Raw genomic sequence first — 20,256 nt, forward strand, 5'->3', positions numbered from 1 at the left:
GCGAAGTGAGGCGAGCGGTGAATGATAATGAAAATGAGTAAACGAGCGATACTAAAACAACCATAATAATGTAAAGAGATATTTGTGTGTGATAAAAGTTAATAATAGTATAATTTGATTTATGAATTTATATTGAATTCAATATATATTTTTAAATTTAAATTTATTTGTATTATAAAAATATTTATTTTCTACAAAATTACATATATATATATTATATTGTATATATTTTGTTAAACTATTATTATTATAAATATTAAATAAATACTTCCTCCATCCCACGTACCATGCCCACGTTGCCGTTTATGTCCGTTTCACTCACTTTTCTGTTCTTTTGAAAAATGATTATACATTTTAATCTCATTTTAAATTTTTAAATTTTTTTTTAATTTTAATTAAACTAATTAGTTATCTTAATTTTAATTTATAATTATTTATATTATAGTACTATAATAAATATTATATTTAAGGGTAAAAAGTTTTTTTACAAAAAAAACAAAGGTATTCTAAAATTCTATTATACAACATTTCAAAAATGAGGTCAAGCCGTTCGTTCGATAAGCTAAAAGTTATCGTTACGTTCTTTACTGCACACTATTTATATCTATACAACAATATGTTATAAAAGAGATTATCATTAATTATATTTTTTCCCTAGTAATTAATTATGCAAATCGGAGAAATGAAGTAAGCACAGCGTGGTCATGCTGGCGCTGGCAAGATTCGGAATTTTGCAGCAAGTCCGAATCGAAAGAGTTGGTTTCGATTATTTCACCAAATCTTAGAATTAGGGTTTAAGGTAGAAGTTAACGAAAAAAGAGAAAAGACTAAAATTAATGGATGATAGCGGCGGCCCAAACACCACTGGATTGGAACAGAAGCTGAAGGACGGCAAGCTTTACCGCCATGTCAATGCTCTAATTGTTGCACATCTCCGCGACAACAATCTGAGTCAGGTAAAGTTATTTTATGTTGGAATTAATTTCTTGAAGTAGTGATGCTCTTGCTTGATGGATGTGATAGAGTGGAGCTGAATTGAGATTCGAACTAATTTCACAATTAATTATATGCTGATTCTAAGCTGTGATGATTTTAGCATAAGATTTGTTGGATTGTTTTCAATTTCTCAAATGTAGAATTATTCGAGTTAATGATACTATCATAGTGAATTTCTGAAGTTACCATCTACAAAATCAGTCGAGGGATATATTTCCAGAGGCATTTATGTCGCCAGGCATAGTTAGTTTTACTTATAATGTTAGGCTTTTGAAAGAGGTATAGTCTCCTTATGCTAACAGTGCTGAATTAGCTTACATTTTTATGTATGGTGTTAATGGTGTTTGGTGTTGAGGACAAGGATCATCACAATAGTTGTTATATGCTCTCGCGTTTAATAGTATTTCGTAATTCTGGAGAGTTGCCAAAGAAACTGTTTAGTGGGGTTACATATATTAGATGAATTAGAAATCAATTTTGATTTTTTGTGCAACACTTCTGGCATTTAAAAGTGAACTGTGGCCGTCAACGGCATATTTAGCAGCATTATGGTCGAGGCCATTTTTATTTTGAACCCTTCTTTTGTGCAAATCATGTGAAAAGATCAGGTCGTTAATATTGTTTTCCTCTTGAGCAGGCAGCGAGTGCTGTTGCCTTGGCTACGAAGACGCCTTTAGATGTTGAAGCGCCTCCAAAAAAGCTTCTTGAGTTGGTTGCCAAGGTTTACATCTTTTAATTTTTAGCTTTTTATCAAACATTTATTGTGCTCGAGTAATGAGATCAAAATAGGGGGAAGACTTTTCATCAACTGAAAATAAGGATCAAAATAAATTTATTAAATAAACAAACAAAACAATACCGGTGGTTTCTAAGTGGTGAACAGGGTCTTGCAGTGGAGAAAGATGAAGCAGTCAAAGGGGTATCATCAACTGCATTATTTGATTCAAGCACACCGGCCAAATATGGTTCGGTACCTCCTCCACAAGCTTCTGCTGTTGATTTCAGGTATCATTCAATTGTGCGTATACTCTGGAGTTAATACATTGTCACAAGTTTAACCATGCTGATATATGGACCTATTTCTTTGAAATATTTGATGGGATTGAGATTGTTGGTTAGAATATACAAATAAAATGACAATCAGTTTTAGTTATCAAAAGCTTTGATGTCCTCTCCCCCATTTTTCTTTTAATATTTGACTATTATTCGGAAATCAAATGAAAAGGGATAGATATAGATTTAGTCCTAGTGGAGCATGTTTCTATTTCTTATAGTTACATGGGCTGTGAAGTGAGCAAAATCTACTCTGCAGTTCCATTTCAAATATCTTATATTTTTTATGGGTTTGACTTTGAGTTTGATTCACAATTCACTGGCCTGTTAACATGGATCTTCAGAATATCACTCTGAAAAGAAAAAAAATTAAATGTCTAATGCAATGACAATGACAATAATAGATCTTTGCTACTGGATTGAATGAAGTAGACAAGAAACCAGAGATAACAATCCCCTGTCTTCAGATTGTATTGATTTCTATCGACTAAGACAGTTTTGATATGTTTATTTGCTCAGAATATTTCATCCCATTCTATAAATTCAAGTTAGCACCTAACATTTGATTTTTGATTTTTTTTTTTTTGGTGTGTGTTCTTTTCAATCTTTGATGAATGCTTGACATTATTATTATGAATGTTTTAAGTTCCATTCTCCTTTTTTTGAACAGCGCTGTGCAAGGTGCTAAAGGATCATCAAAGAGTTTTCCAAAGCATGAATCTCGGCATACATCAGAACACAAGGTTTGTACTAACTGCGAAAAAGAAAATCTTGCTAACAAACCTGCTGTTTGAATGAGTATATATATGCCGCTGAAACATGTTAATTTTGTTGCATATTTTATTTGTGTAGAATGTTGCTAGATGTGCGAAATTCAGTCCGGATGGAAGGTTTCTAGCAACTGGAAGCGCCGACACATCAATAAAGCTCTTAGAGGTTTGATCCTACTTGAATATAAGCAATTGAAACTGCATTTCCCATCTCATTGTTTTTTTCTTTGATATACAGATATCAAAAGTCAAACAGATGATTCTATCAGATGCGAGGGATGGCCCAGTGCGGCCTGTAATACGGACATTTTATGACCATATACAAGTAAGTTACCCAAGAAGAAATAATTTGTGCACAGTGTTTATTTTCCCTCTATATTTGGCATACTGAAGAACACATGTTTGCACGTGTGATTGCATATTTGTCCAGTGTGTTTCATAAATGTACCTTATATCAAAATCCTTATTTTGCTGCTGCAGCCTATAAATGACTTGGATTTCCATCCTCAAAACCCAATTTTGATTTCCGGGGCTAAAGATCGCACAATAAAGTATGGTCATACTTCTAGAATTTTTACTTCCTGTCCTTCAAACATACTACGTTCCTTCCAAGTAGCTTTTAAATTAAATATATGCAGCTAGACTTCAATACACTTCCTAATATATATTGGGTGTGTTTGTTTGGAGTTCCTTCCAAGTAGCTTTTAAATTAAATATATGCAGCTAGACTTCAATACACTTCCTAATATATATTGGGTGTGTTTGTTTGGGAGTTTGGATTTTGAGTTGGAATTTGAATAGTAAAAATTTTGAATTTGAATAGTTGTATGATGTGATATAAATAGGAGTTGATGTGATGTTTTGAATGTAAAATTGATTTTTAGTATAATATAAAAAATGAAAAATAGGTGTTTGATTTCATGTTTTTGGGGGAAAAAAATTGGATGAATAGTGGATTTAAAATCCAATCCCCCAAACAAACACACCCCGTAGAAGAAAAAAATTGGAAATTATATTATGCAACTTTATTGCATCCTTTAAATGGGTGGCATGTCATTCGACACTCAAATGTGCCTTTTTGTGTGGCAGGTTCTTCGATTTCTCTAAAATAGTTGCTAGAAAAGCTTTCAGAATAATTCAGGTTATAATTCATCCCCTTGGATTTGAACTCAATTACCAATTGTATGAAGAGAGTTTTGTGCGGTTTCCTCATTGAATTTGTTACAGGATACTCACAATGTGAGGTCTGTATCGTTTCACCCCTCAGGAGAATTTCTTCTGGCAGGTCAGTACATTTCTGTTCCCATAAACTAGATTCGAAGCAAAAAAAAGTATTAATTAACTGATGCAGAACATCGAATTTAAATTACCGAATCATCTCAGTAACTTATTTATGAACTTAATTCTCATGTCTGTTCTCGTACTTGCTTCTTAGCACAACAATATTGAACTATATGTACATATATATATATATGTTTGTTTGTGTGTGCATATTTGTGTTTCAGCATGTATGATGATTTGTTTGTTTACATGATTTCAATTTTTGAATCTTTATTGTGTGGATTTTAGTTGCAAATATATAGTTGAACATAGCTCCTATCATGATGATGCAAATATCATTCCTGAAACTTGATAAAAAAATATTTACATAATTACAGGAACCGACCACCCAGTTGTACACTTGTACGATGTTAACACTTTTCAGTGTTATCTGTCGGCAAACGCGCAAGAGGTCAGCAATGGAGCCATAAATCAGGTACTATCAATGATAACCTCATCCTCCGAATAAAATGTATGAAAAGAAACCACATTTTATGTTTCCTGAGCATCCTACGGCACTTTCCAATGCAGGTTAGATATTCGTCGACTGGTGGCATGTATGTTACAGCCTCAAAAGATGGTGCTATTCGGTTGTGGGATGGAGTAACTTCACAGTGCATCCGTTCAATTCCTAATGCCCACGGAACAGCTGAAGCTACTAGTGCATATTTCACAAAAGATCAAAGGTAGAAGTTTCGCATATCTTATATATGATGCTTAATTTTTTTTCATCCAACCTCTCGCCTCTTGAACCTTTCTTAGATACATTCTCTCTTCCGGAAAAGATTCTACTGTGAATCTATGGGACATTGGGACGGGTAAAGTCGTCAACCGATATCTTGGAGCCACACATGCACAACTACGGAGTCAGGTATGTCATGTTTCTTGCACAGAAAATTGTGGCGTTGTTTTTTTTTCTATTATTATTATTATTGTTATTGTTACGGACTTGTATTTTTAATTAGGCTCCATTTAGATATGGTTTCAAAGTTGTTAAGTTTGAAAGAATAATATAATTGAGTATTTAAAATGATAGTTTGTGGGATGAAATATGTACTCCCTCCGTCCCAAAACAATAGTCTCATTTTGCCATTTTCGCCCATCCCAAAATAATAGTCCCATATTCATTTTTGGTAACAAGCTCCCCACCTTTTCACAAAACTATTCCCGCTTTTTCACAATAATTATATAAAATAAGAACATTTTGGTCTTTTAAAAACACTTTTACACCCATTATCAATATAATATTATTATTCCTTAATTATCGTGTCAATCTAAATATCCCTATTGTTTTGGGACAGAGGGAGTATCTGATTTGGTTGAGGTTTTGGATTGGGGGCTTGGATTTTGGATTGGGATTTGAATAGTAAAAATTTTGAATGTGAATAGTTGTATGATGTGATATAAATAGGTGTTGATGTGATGTTTTGAATGTAAAATTGATTTTTAGTATAATATAAAAAATAAAAAATAGGTGTTTGATTTGATGTTTTTGGGAGAAAAAATTTGAAGAAATAGTAAAATTTGGGAAAAATCCCCCAAACAAACGCACACAAACAAAAAGAAAAAAAATTTAGTATTGTAGATTAATGTTGGTGAAAGTGAGTTTGGGTTTTATGTAAATAGAGCTTAAATTTCATAATTCCATCTAAGCATCCATTAGTGCTTAATATGCTAAGACTTCAAAAGTTTTTGATGTTGTGAATGAATAGGACTCTTAGTTTGCATGTTGTTGTTATTGTGTTGTGTTTTTTGCAGGCGGTTTTCAATGAAACCGAGGAATTCATACTCAGCATTGACGAATCAAGCAACGAGGTGCGCTTAGCTTCTCAAATCTATCTCAGCTCATTATGTGGCGATAATTGGTTTCGATGACATGTTTGTGGTTGTGGTGCAGGTAGTGGTGTGGGATGCCCTCACGGCCGATAAAGTGGCTAAAATGCCTTCGAACCACATGGGCAGTCCACGGTGGATCGAGCATTCGCCCGTGGAGGCGGCTTTCGCCACCTGCGGGACTGACAGGTCCATCAGGTTCTGGAGAGAGACATGAAAATGAAATGAAAGGGAAGCTTCAGAAGAGGTGTTGAAGATAAGATGTTGCTATCTTGAACATCATTGATATTAGTCTTTCCGGGTGAGGTGAGGGCAATTTGGTCAATTTTAAGTCTTATGTGTATTATTGACATGCAGGCCTTTGCTACATTTAATTCTAGTTTATTATCATCTTGTCTTTTCTTCAAAGATTGTTTCATACTATATGTTTGGTGTGTTTGTTTGCGGGATTTCTGAGGATTTAAGCTATTCATAAAAAAAAAAAAATTCCAAAAAATATTAAAGCAAGTATTTATTTTTTATTTTTTATATTATATTAAAAATTAATTTTACTTTCAAAATTTCACTTCAACACTTATTTATATTACATCTGTTCTAATTTAAAATTTTTACTATTTATTCAAAATTTAAGCCTCCAAACAAACACACTCGTTTATATACTCCATCTCATTGCAAATGACAGGTTTTTTTGTTTAGTCATATAAAAGATGAATTTTTTTTTTTATTTTTTTAAATTTATCAATCTTAAATACAAATACTAAATATAAATAAATTTAATTAAATTTATAAATTCGAGCAGGATTCATTCAAAACCTTTGTGTCTCTTTTCAATTAACAAATATTTATATCTATCTTTAAAAGTTTTTAATTTTTTTTTTATAAAATTAATTTATAATAATTATAAATATACCTATATATAGTTTTGTTTATTTGTATTATATAAAATTTTATTTTTTTATAAAATGATATTTATATTATATATATTTTATTGAAATATAATATTAAAAATATTTAAATACATATTTTAAATTTCTTTTAATCAATATACAATATACTTCTATTACAATCATTAAATAACTAATTTTCAACATTTATATAATTAATCTATATTATCTAAATTTGCATGCCTAAACAAAAGACATCTATCTTAAATGAGGAATGGACTGTAACATATTTAATTTGATTTTCAATTAAAGTGTATTTTTATCCAATAATTTTTTTATGACGTAATTTATCGTAAATATTACTAAAAGAATAGAAAATACATATATAAATTTACAAACACATAGTAAACTAACACCTACGTTCAGTTAAAAATTTGAACTTTGATTATGAATTTTAATAATAAAAAATTTGAATATAAAAATTTTTATAATGAGACATAAATATTATATATATATGACAAGATATTTCAAATTTAAAATTAATTTTTAATATAATACAAAAAAAATAGGGGTAAATTAATTTATATTCCTATTTCATATCTGAGTTTGAATTTTAGAAATATTAATATTATATTTGAATAAATTAGAAATAAAAGTAAAAAAAATTAAATTAACAAAGTAACGAGTAATATATTGTAAAATATATCAAACTCCTCATTTTAAAAATTTATCGAAATTTATTTTAAAATAAATGAACCAATTAGAAAACGACACGAAGGCTCCAATCAGAAGTCGTGCGGGCGTGTAAAAGACGCAACACGTTTTAGACACTGGAAGGGCGATCACGTGCGTCGAAGAATCGAAGCACGTGACGTGTGGGGGTGGGTTCAATCAAGCAGTCTTTTTGAAACTCGGAAAGCGAAAGAGCGGAATTCCTCTGTGTCTGTGTGCCGTGTGGAAGAGCGAGCGAGCGATTAAACAAATAAATTCATCGAGGCAATAAAGGGGAGGAGAAACCAGGCCCATGTTCTTGCGCTTGCGGTCGCGACCCTGTACAGAGACTCCCATACGCCGCTAGCATCTGCGGAGGAGATTCATTCTCGGCTGCGGGCGCCGTTTCAGATCTGGGTTCCTCAGGTCAGTCCGCGGTTTTGCGAAATTATTAATCTGGTTGAATTCTTGAAGGGATTTGTTGGGTGAATGGAATTAGGATGTTTTGTGGAATGGGGGCTTATTATTCACTGGATGATAGTGGGGTTTGATGGGCAATTTTGTAGTTTTAGTTGATAATTAGGGTTGTGTATTGTTTTTTGAATTATTGAGGGATCGGATTTCGTTTTCGTGGGGAATGTTGGTGTTCGATTGCAAGCAAAATCACTGTATTTTTGGTTTTGTGAACGATTTTGGGGTTAGATTTTTTTGATGCGTTTGGAAACTGAAGGAACATTTTGAGGGAAATTATGGAAGTAATTTAGTATATTTTTGGCGTCCCGAATGTAATAGAATAATGAGGTTCTTGTTGACTTTGAAGTGTAGTTTCTGCATTTCTGACAAGTGGATAATTCATTTCTGAGGAAGAATTTGGAGAAAGATAACGACAGCTGATGTAGTTGTATTTTATTTGTTTAATCACCTTAGACATGCTTGTGTGTAACTCTTCAATGAAGCTGTGGTAGGTAATAGTTTATAAATTGTGGAGATTAGGTATCTACTATTAGAAGTCAAAGATATTGAGGTTTTTGCCAAATATTCGATGGTAAGTCATCTACATCGCAGGAGCTTAATCTAATTTTGGCCATAAGTTCTTTGTTATTTGTGCACCTATGCCACGTGTGTCTTCGCTCATTCGCACCTGTGTCTGCTTGGGTGGGTGGGGGGTGGGGTGCGGGGTTTTCAATTACAGCTAATGTCAACCCGTTTTAGAAGATATATACATCTTGACTTTATTGATTCCTGATTCTGCCTTTTTAGCTCAAATGGGTGAGGGGTGAGAGCCTTGCTGATAAAAATCTGCTCATTTTTCACTTGGTTTTTCTAGTGATATGGGGTGTGTTTTGGGTTATTTTGGATTTGTAAAATTCTTAATGGAAATAGGTATTGGATTTTGATGTTTTGAATGTAAAAGTAGTTTTGAAATGTGATGTCTTAAATATAAAATAATTGTTCGTTATATAATTATATATTTAGGGGGGGGAAATGTTTTAATTGTGTGAAAACAATTTGAAACAAAACCAAAGTTCAATAGCACGCAATAGTGCGCTAATAGCAGCGTTGCGACAGTTTTTTGCTACTTCCGCTCTGTGATTCCGTATTTACACAATAGCGGCTGTAGCGCCGTTGGTGCAGATCCCTAGAAGCTCTATGTTTGCTTTTACATATAAGACTGTGTATTTACTTATATTTTAGTGTTAATTATTCTACTATTGGTGTTTTTAGGTAAATGCTCCCCATCTTTATTGGTGTCTGGTGATGAGCAAGGTTGAGATGTTCATAAGTACATATAAGTTCTTTTTATGTACTTTTCTGACATCTAAACCAGTACTCCATAAATTTGGCTGTCATACGAATTAAAGAAAATAGATAAGATTAAAAGGTTGTGGTTTCAGAACTTGAATATTGTAGATTACCAATAGGTTTTTTCTCCACACAGCCTGTATTTGTGAATCAGGAAACTTTGCCGGATGCATTACTTACAATTCTTCCATTATATAGTATATATTAGAAAATCTTAATAAATCATTCATTCTAATGACCATATGGCAGCCTTTTCTATGATATAAAGAGTTGCACTTTTCCTGTAGAATTGCAGTGCATGCCATGGAATACAATTTTACTTGAATATTTCCTAGAACGTACAGATCAATATCTTACTCTAATTTATGTGCTTTTAAATTAAAATGAGTACAATCATATTTGATAGTTGTGGAATGATATAATGCAGATTTTTAACATGCATTTTGTGTAGCAGGTTTGGTGAAGTTATTTGCATTCTGACACAACTGAAAAAGTCGATAGCACTTAAACTCGAAGTATTTAGAAATGGAAGATAGAGTACCAACTTTCTGGGGCCCTGTCACCTCGACACATGATTGGTGTGAAGCAAATTATGTCTTCTATCCCTATATTGCTGAATTTTTTAATACTGTCTCCAATGTTCCCTGCATTGTGCTAGCACTAATTGGTCTAGTGAATGCACTGAGGCAGCGGTTTGAGAAAAGATTTAGTGTCCTTCACCTGTCAAATGTGATACTTGCCATTGGCAGTGTGCTGTATCACTCTACACTGCAGCGGATGTAAGTTACTAAAATTTATTTCACTTTCCAGTATTGCAGGTTTACTTATTTATATGTTCATGCAATGTCCCTATGGATTTGAAGGATCCTCATTTTTATTCTTCTTAATCACATTTTTCTCTTGTTTTGGCTGACCTTTCCTCTTGGAAGAGTTGTAACTAATATATCTGGAACGTTTTCATAGTTTACTAAGGGTGTGTTTGTTTGGGAATTTGGATTTTGAGTTAGGATTTGAATAGTAAAAAATTTGAATTGGAATAGTTGTATGATGTGATATAAATAGGTGTTGATGTGATGTTTTGAATGAAAAATTGATTTGTAGTATAATATAAAAAATGAAAAATAGGTGTTTGATTTGGGGAAAAAAATTGGATGAATATTGGATTTGGGGTAAAATCCCCCAGACAAACACACCCTAAGATAATTTGCAGATTTGGAGCTCACAAGATTCCAAAAATGGGAACTAAAAGCAACTGCCAATTAAATGCAAAATGTCCTTCAGTAACTCTTCACAACAAACGCCTAATAATGGACTGAGAAATTGTAGTACTTGGCTTATTTAGCTAGAATTATTTAATAGAAGAGCTCGTTAATACCAACAAAGTGCATTGCTAGGGCTTATCTGCATGTATTATTTCATGGAAAAGTCAGTTTATTTTAAAGGAATTTTTTAAGTTGCTTTAGAGAAGATGATATGTTGTTTACAGCTTAGTTTGCCTAAGAACATATGCCATTCCTAAATTCTTTTGCATCATTACAACACTATTCACAATTTTAATGTTCCTGAGCAAATTCAATTGTGTTCATACTAACTCTGCCTCTTTTTTGGTTCAAGTGGGCTATTTTGAACACTTTATCTGTGAATAAAACATCTATTTTTGGTCTCAAGTGGGCTATTTTGTGAAAGTAGCTTCGTTCGCTTTATGTCAGAAAATTTTGTTTTCTTTACATAAGAGCTGCTACGATTGTGTAATTTATGATGGTATGTGAATTTTAGGAGGTGCATGAGTGTAGCAGTTTTAGATTTAAGATGGAACGTTAAAAAGTACAATTTTTTGGAATTATTGAAGTCTGGTTAACGTGCTCTGAAGTGTATTGTAACTATATGTTCCATTTTTTTATATTACTACTTTTTATACATTACATGTCTCATCTGTCCTTCACACTCAGTTAAGTTGATTTAATACTGTAACTGTCGGCTGGTTTGATGCAAATTGACTCAACGAAAGGTTCATTTGCAATTTGCGTTTACTGTGGTTCTAATTCAATGCAACTCTTATACTTTACCTCAACTCTAATTAAACATCGTTATGATACACGTGTTGAGCTCCGATTACCTTTTCTCTTATAATTATAAAGCTGATGATTGATCTTGTTATTTGCCATATGAAATTCATTATATATATATGTATATATATAATTCTACGCCAAGCCTCATAGTGTTCCATGCGCGATGGCTTACCATGTGTCATTTATAACTTTGGGCATCTGCTGTTTGTTAATTTCGAGGTTTACTTTTTGGCGTCTAACATGCCACGTGCCACTATAGATGGATTGGCCGACGACTAAAAATATCTTATCTGCATATAATTAGTATGTAGATTCGCATTTATTGCCCTTACAACATGAAACTTTTTCATCTTGCAATCTAGCTGTTACCATTTATTCTGAATTCTGCTCCAAGCCGTATCCTGATAGAGTCGCTTTTGTTGTTATATTTCGCAGGCAACAGCAATGGGATGAAACGCCGATGGTGTGGGAGATGCTCCTTTATATCTACATCCTCTACTCCCCCGATTGGCATTATCAGAGTACAATGCCGACTTTTCTGTTCCTTTATGGAGCATTATTTGCCATTGCACACTCCCAAATTCGCTTCGACATTGGGTTCAAGGCGCACTATGCTATGCTCTGTCTCCTTTGCATTCCAAGAATGTACAAGTACTATATCCACACCGAAGACAAATCTGCCAAACGCCTCGCAAAGTACTACGCGGCAACTCTTTTGCTTGCTAGTTTGTGTTGGCTAGTCGACCGCCTGTTCTGCAATGTGGTCTCAAACTGGTACTTCAATCCCCAGGGCCACGCTTTGTGGCACGTTCTCATGGGTTTCAACTCGTACTTTGCAAACACATTCCTCATGTACTGCCGCGCCCAACAGCGTGGGTGGGACCCGAAAGTGAAGCACTTGATTGGTTTATTACCTTATGTGAAGATTCAAAAGCCCAAAAAACAGTAGATGCTAGGAAGGAAGACATGTTTTTGCAGGTTGGCAAAGGTAAAAAAACTTCAGACTTGGTCATGATTCTTCAGTTTTGTCTGTTTTTTTGTTTTTTGTTTTGGTTGCTCTTTAATTGAAGATTGTAATATAAAATGATGTTATAGCTGGGGAGTAACTTTGGTTGGAAGTGGTTAAAGCTGTAAAATTTAGCATTTTTTTTGGTTATGTGGCAATATTTTTATTTATTTACATGGCTTTCAACTCAATTTTTGAGACATGTTTTGGCAGATTCAGATTGGGATTCTGATTTGGTTCTTCAAAAGTGGCTTCGTTTGCTTCACTATGTCATGAATGTGTCTTGTGTTTTGAACTGGTTCCAATGTTTTGGGTAATTTGAATTTGGATTTTTTTGTTTTTTTTTTTTTGTTTTTGGAAAAAAAGTTTTTGAATTAAATTAGATCTTGGGTGAGAGAGTGTAACACTTATGTTGGTAGAAATTATATAGCGCGAAAACAAAATTGAAAGACGACACCCTATATATATATATATATATTTTTATATGATGTGAGAATTCGCAGTCGCTATCCGAAAGTGCACATAGGAACCTGAGGACAGCCTATATTTGTTGTGCATAGAGGCGTGATAGTGTTGCTACATTACATTGCATGGGCAAGATATTTTTTATGTGAATGATTTTTTATTTTCTTTTTAAATTTTAATTTTAACATAGCATTTTCCAAAGGTGGCATCCCCAACATTGGGCAAGATTCGACTCGATCATGGAGATGGGTGTATGTGGGGGTTAGAAATAAAAAGTTTCATTTACATCAGATTATTTTTTAAAAAATTAGTATTTTTCAAAACTTTAAGGTTTTGTTATTTTGTGGATTACATCAAGTTTTTACTATTCAATTTTTATTTTTTTTTCTTTAAAAATATCAAATCAAATATTCCATCCGTCTTATAGTTATAACTATAGTGTGAGTTGGGTTTAACACGAGATTTAAAGAATATTGATATTATATTGGTAGTGGATAAAAAGCACGGGTAGAAGACTTTTTTGTCTTTGTGAATGTATTAGTGTAAAAAATAGTGACAATGGTGTAATAATAATGAAAAAGTAAAGGTAGTTTTACGATGATATGATTATTCACGAAAATGAGACTATTGTTTTGGAACAGAAAAAAATAGTAAACGAGTAATTATTTTTCTTTTCTTATATTATACTTCAAATTTATTTTACATTCAAAATATTACATTATCATCTATTTATATCACATTAAACAACTATTCAAATTCAATTTTTTACTATTCAAAAATTCAAACCCAAAAACCTAAACCCACACACAAACACACCCTAAAATTTTGTGTGTAAACGGAGCACAGAGGGTCCGTTTTTGCATCGGGTATTTATCTTAGAATTTATTTTAAAGTATGTAGGGAAAAGGCAGATTTTGTTCACCTAAATAATTATTACCGATGAGATTACAATATATAATATTCATTTAGTCTTAATTTAAAATATTTTTTTTACTATTTTTATTTGTTTCACTTCTAATTGGACACTAATATCAAAATATTCTTTAACTTTTATTTAAATAAAATATCAAAAACTCTTATAAGGATGGATGGAGATAGTATATTTTATTTTTTTATAAAAAATTAGTATTTAATATAAAATATTATTTTTTATATTACTAATGTATTTTTTTATACTTTTATTATATATATTTAAAATATTAAAATCAGCTAATTGAATTATACTCTCTTGGAATAAGTAAAAAAATAGTTGATAAATACTATAAATGAATTGCACATAAATTTAATAGACGATTTAAAAATAAATAGCGAAATAATTTTGACGGATGGAGAGAATTTTGCTAAAAACAAATTAGCTTTTGTAACATAATATATTTTTCGTTCACTCACAAAAAATATCTCATATTTTTTTTTATAAATATCTCTACTTTTCTATCGGTTTACACTAAAAAGCAAGTATAAATTTCTACACTACCTCTCACTGCCTACTATAATTAGAATACTGTTATCTTTTTAAATTTTACGACAAAAATAAATATATACTTCTAAATTGTACGAAAACACTATCATTTCATTCTCTTTTTTTTTTTTCCAAATTGTTTAGTAATTTTTTTTTTTTGAGGTTGTACAGTAAAGAATAATAATACTCCCTCCGTTTCATAACAAAGTATCTATTTTTTCATTTTAGCCCGTCCCATAACAAAGTATCAATTTTTCCATTTTAGTCCGTCCCATAACAAAGTATCCATTTTTCCATTTTAGTCCGTCCCATAACAAAGTATCCATTTTCTTTTTTAGTAACCGTACTATCTACCTAACATTACAAATACCCTTACAACTTACAATATATTACACAAATATCATTACCTTTATATCATCACACGTACTAATAACTAATAAGATTATTTTAGTCATTTCTACTTTATTCCTACTACATCCAAATATAATACTAATATTTTTAAAACTACGTGCAAAAAGCAAATAGATATTTAATTACGGAACAAAAAGAATACTATGGAGACTTTACACCATTTCATTTATTTTGGATTTTGAAAAAAAAGAGTACGATGAAATAATAATAAAAATATTTTTCACTATAATAAAAATATTTTCCACTATTTATATTAATTATATTTGGTCCGTCCATAAAGGTATTCATTCATAACTATTTACGTTATTGTATTAACATTAAAAATATATTTATATCTGTATAATTTTTGTACTAATATCATTATATTAGTAGTATAAGAGAAGTATTTTTGTCATTTTTCTTGATTTATAAATATTTTAATAAAATAATTAATATTTAAATATCAACACGCAAAAAGTAAACGAATACTTAATTACGGGGACGGAGAAAATTATATATTATCAATTTCAAATACTCTATTCCATCCACCTCAATCTAATTTAATTATTTTTTGTTTTTTTTCTGTAGTATATTATTAATAATACCATCGCCATCTCGGGAACAAATAATTATCGGATTCGGGTACAATTATTTAAGTAATGCACATTAATTAGTTAATGCATGATATTTTTTTATTATTTTTTACATGTTATTGATATTTAAAAATATGAATTAATATATATGATTAAAAAGAATTATGAAAAATATAGAGTATTAAATGTAGATAAATTATTTATTTATTGAATAAAGAGATTGAAATAAAATAGTCCTAAATGGATTACTTATAATATGTTACAAAATTAATTAAATTAATCTATATTTGTTAAATATATTTGACGAATAAATTTACTAAAAATAGAAACAAATTATATATTTTGGGACATATAAAAAGAATAACGGATCATTTGAGACCACCGAAATAATATTATTTTATTAGTTAATAGAAATATTTAAATAATTTTGATATTTAAATAATATTATTTTATTAATTAATAAAAATGTATAAACTAATTTTGCTATTTTTAATTTATGTATTCTCTGTATAAAATAATAATAGGAATAATAATATATTAATTATAAAATAAAAAATATTTTAATATTAATAAATTATTACTTTTACAATAATGTGAAATAATAAAAAAGATTTTTTCAAATGGGATAAATTTTAGGAAAGTTGGTATCTGGGTTTAAATTCAATCCATCTTATTAAAAAGTTTGATCCGCACTCCTCACTTTTAATGTTTATTTAAATTCAATCCCTATTTTTTTTTTTTCATTAAGCAGTGAAATATAAATATGATGTACCCCTAAAATATATTTAAATACTTCTAATGTTTTTTATATATATTTGTAATACATCTTGCTCTATTTATACTACGTTTCGTTCTACTTAAATTCTTCCACTAATATACTTCTACGTATTTTCTACGTACTTTTGTTTGTGTATTTAAATATTAAAATAAAATAAAAATAATAATTATAGTCACGTTTTATTGCGGCAGTGAGGAAGAAAACTACTATGGGTTTGTTTACCCAAAGTTTTTCTCAGACACGATTTTCAACATATATATTATAATTTTACAAAATTCAACATTTAATATAAAATAGTATTATTTTTTATATTATCGACACGATTTCTTATACCTCACATCAAAATAAAAAATTCAAATCAAAACGCTAAACAAACAAATCCTATACGCTTCTCATAACTCTAAAAAAAATCTTATAGCTGTCATTCTCGTTTATGTACCACAATACATTGAAATTTATCCTCCTCCGTGCAACCGATCACTCTCATTTCCCCTCAAATTTATTCATATTAATTGAAATTTCTAAATTTGCACTAACATTATTGTGTTATGAGAGTGTAATTGTAAAACAATATATATAATATAAGAATTACAATGTGACAAATTTATTGAAATACAATCCAAAATAGGTATATAGAATTTAAATAAATCATGGTATGTATCTATATATGTATATATATATATTCATTCAATCAATATTAGTGAAAATTAAAAAAAAAATTACAATAGAAAATTAGATATATAGAATTTTAAATACAACCATAATTATATATATCATTATATCAATCTTTGTTTATTTACTATTCTAATTCTACCAATAAATGAGAAAGTTTGATATTAATAATTTATATTATTATTCAAAAAATTATTATTATAATTATATTTAGCGTAATATAAAATAGTACGTAAACATTATACAAATATTATAAACAATATAAACTTTATTATAGGATTCAATAATAATATTAACAAAATTTTCTATATATAAATTATTCTATCAAATATTAAAAATCATATATATAATATACAATTTTTTATTATTAATACTAGTAATAAATTTATTTACAGTATTCTATATATTTTAAATACTTATTATATAAAAATCCTAGACTTTGTTTTATTATATAAAAATCCTAGACTTTGTTTTTTTTGTATATTAGTTTGAAAAGAAATTTGTTTACGTAAAATATAAATCTTTTTGTATATAATATAAAAATAATAACTGTGTAATATATTATTTTTTTTAGAAAAATGTGTTGAAAATTTTTTACAAAGCAAACGAGCCTTTATTTTATAGAAAATAAAATTTAAAAAAAATAAAATTAAATAAATTTTAAATAATGATTTAGTTAGGTTCATTTATATTTGCTGTTATATTGTAATAATTTTTCCTACAAAAAAATTTATATTAAATATACAAATAGATACTTACACAATTTTGTATAATATTTTTTTTCTTCCGTATTTACTATTATTTCTATTTTTTTTAAACATGAAAATAAATATAAATATAAATATAAATATAATTTTATTAAAAAAATTAGATTTAATTTTTTAAAGAATCAATAAAAATAAATAGTCATTTTTTTTTCCTATTCAACAATTTTAAATACAACAACACACATACAAAGTAAAGAAATAAAAAATAAAATTATTCAAACATAAATCCTAAATACTCGTATATATATCGGTTTAACACTCATGCATATATCTCAACTGATAGAAATAGTGCTATCACATAGTGCCTTAATTGTCTCATTCGTCGAGAAATTGACTGATAAATCACATTTAAGGATACTTGTAGCTATACATATAACACTTAAGTAACCACCAATAATACATTGATTATCAGTGTTCATACCAAGTATATTGTTGCATATTTGCACTAAAGACATACCTAAGTACAATTTTTATGTACTTGCAATATGAAGCCATATGCTCCGCTATCGCGTATTTATGCCCTAGTTATCTATGGTTGGAAAATAGGTTGTGTTTGATTCAAAATATTCAATTACTTTTGGTAACCATGGATGAAATCATCATTATTGCGTTCCCATGACTCCCTGAACCATAAGTAAAGAAAAATAACACATGTTTACTATGACGGACTAGACAAGTCAGAAATGACATGGTTAAATTTGTTGGTTGTTATTCATACATCACTATTCTCATAAATTGATTGTTTTTTAGACTTATTACGTAGTAATTTACACTGTAGCGCACACAATATTCAATCCACCAAGGCTGAGAGATGAAGTGCTCTTACCGAGTACGCGAATTGGTTCATCTGTGTGGGAATGACTGCAATTAACTACATTCAAAGGTACTTGTTAATACACAAATAATACCTAAGAAATCATTATTTATACCTCATATGTCAGTGTTTTTACCTAGATCACATTCTTATGTACCTACAAAAGGTATCCACATACCCTAGGGTGGATCTTAACTACCTATAATAATGTTATCATATGCTTCCGTAAAAAGTATATATGTCCCGATAACTTGTGGTTGGACAACGGCCGTTTTTAGTTTGAAATATTCACTTTATAACAGTAACCAGGCTGCATTCATCATGGTAGTCTTCCTGCGAGATCCCGAATTATCAAAAAAGGTAAAATAATATGTATTTATTATGAATGATTAAACAAGTGTATGATGTATATACTATTATAGTCCAACCTCCACTTGTGGATGCTAACAAGGTCATAAGTAACTAAGTTGAATTATGTTGGTTGTTAGAGTATATGATTGCTGCCACAAATTGAAAGTTTTTAGACCTATTACAATTCATATCATAGCGCACAGAACAACTTTCGGTCAGGGACATCTAAGCATAGGGTCTGACTCGGCCGAATAGGTGAGTACTTTAGAGCAGCTGTGTTGTACCCTCAACATGGTTTCGTGTACAAAATTCTACTAGTTGTGTACTTACTGCAATCTTTCATGTAACTGAACAACGTAATCTCATAACAGGGTTTTCTAATTGTGTATCTTCATAACTTCTATTAATACTTGTAAGGAGCACATAACCAAAAGTGACCTTGATAGGTTGGTACTTACGTTACCACGCCAATGTGCTTCGATACATCAATAGTATACTCCATAAAATGATTTGTGTGGCTATGATACATTTTCAGAAACCTATGACTTCAAAGTATCATAGAAAAATGAGCACTATCACATACCTGTTGTTTTTGTCTATATATGTTAGTACATTCTTCCGTTTGTCTTAGTGTACTAATTACAATCAATTGTGTATGGGTTTAACGGATGCAGCACAATGTGCTCTGATTAATTTATAAAATTTTGATTATTACTTTTCGAGACTTTATTAACCTTGATAGAACAATAATACTATACCATGTTGTTAAAAATATGACCCAAAAAAAATATTTGCAGAACCTTAACAATGACAAAAATAAGAACGAGAAACTTAAAGACACAAGAATATACGTGGTTCGGTCAAGATGACCTACATCCACGGGCAAAGGCGGAGCAAACTTTCACTATCAAGAAAGAATAAAAAATAGACTCGAATAATAATTCTAAAGCCCACAACTTTCAATTTCCTAAAACACCCTCAAGGCAAAACAAGTACCCACAAATATATATGGAAATACTACTTGTCTAATTTTTGGTGTGTCTAAAATCCAATCCAAGACTACCAATTTATAGGGAAGGATTTATGGAAAATTTGTCACCACAAACAATGTAGGACAATATTTTTATTCGATTTAAAATACTCCAATGTGGGACAAAGCCACATAACAAATCTCCACCTTCTTCACAAAAGCCCCGTCGGACTAAATCACCAACACTAAACTCCAATCCAATTAAACCACTATTTGAACGTAAGGATTGGAAGAGACTTTGTGAACATATCAGCATTCAACATGATTCTCATTTGTATCCATTTTCTGAACGTAGACATTCTCTTGAGCAATGATATATCGGATGAATAACAGTAGTACTCTGATGTCGATTGAGCTCGCCCAAAAGACCTTTCAACCATAAAGCTTCTTTAATTGCCTTTGTCATTCCCATATGTTTTGTCTCTGTAGTGGACAATGCCACAACTGGTTGTTTCCAGCTAATTGCATAACCTTCAATGCAAGATATATAAC

At 30.3% G+C, this 20,256-nt stretch overlaps 2 protein-coding genes across 2 annotated transcripts; both read left to right on the top strand.

Moving 5' to 3' along the window:
- The first annotated feature begins 639 nt into the window (after positions 1-639).
- Positions 640-6,395, top strand: LOC127242716 (cleavage stimulation factor subunit 50). Its single transcript, XM_051262385.1, has 14 exons — positions 640-956; positions 1,634-1,717; positions 1,880-2,001; positions 2,720-2,792; positions 2,902-2,985; positions 3,058-3,144; positions 3,300-3,370; positions 3,909-3,960; positions 4,047-4,104; positions 4,478-4,575; positions 4,671-4,825; positions 4,902-5,010; positions 5,898-5,954; positions 6,037-6,395. The coding sequence occupies exons 1-14, from the start codon at positions 837-839 to the stop codon at positions 6,187-6,189; spliced, it is 1,323 nt and encodes a 440-aa protein (XP_051118342.1). The 5' UTR covers positions 640-836; the 3' UTR covers positions 6,190-6,395.
- Positions 6,396-7,777: 1,382 nt separating this feature from the next.
- Positions 7,778-12,645, top strand: LOC127242718 (alkaline ceramidase-like). The gene is made up of 3 exons (XM_051262387.1): positions 7,778-7,993; positions 9,825-10,149; positions 11,875-12,645. The coding sequence occupies exons 2-3, from the start codon at positions 9,896-9,898 to the stop codon at positions 12,386-12,388; spliced, it is 768 nt and encodes a 255-aa protein (XP_051118344.1). The 5' UTR covers positions 7,778-7,993; positions 9,825-9,895; the 3' UTR covers positions 12,389-12,645.
- The last annotated feature ends 7,611 nt before the right edge of the window (positions 12,646-20,256 follow it).

The sequence above is a fragment of the Andrographis paniculata genome, unplaced genomic scaffold (assembly GCF_009805555.1).
Source record: "Andrographis paniculata isolate CXL003 unplaced genomic scaffold, ASM980555v1 Contig87END, whole genome shotgun sequence".
NCBI lineage: Eukaryota > Viridiplantae > Streptophyta > Magnoliopsida > Lamiales > Acanthaceae > Andrographis > Andrographis paniculata.

Excerpts from the sequence above, each read along its gene's own strand:
- LOC127242716 (XM_051262385.1), top strand. The coding sequence starts at position 837 with ATGGATGATAGCGGCGGCCCAAACACCACTGGATTGGAACAGAAGCTG. Across the intron at positions 4,826-4,901 it reads TATTTCACAAAAGATCAAAG|ATACATTCTCTCTTCCGGAA; the intron begins GTAGAAGTTTCG and ends AACCTTTCTTAG. Across the intron at positions 5,955-6,036 it reads TTGACGAATCAAGCAACGAG|GTAGTGGTGTGGGATGCCCT; the intron begins GTGCGCTTAGCT and ends GTTGTGGTGCAG.
- LOC127242718 (XM_051262387.1), top strand. The coding sequence starts at position 9,896 with ATGGAAGATAGAGTACCAACTTTCTGGGGCCCTGTCACCTCGACACAT. Across the intron at positions 10,150-11,874 it reads CACTCTACACTGCAGCGGAT|GCAACAGCAATGGGATGAAA; the intron begins GTAAGTTACTAA and ends TATATTTCGCAG.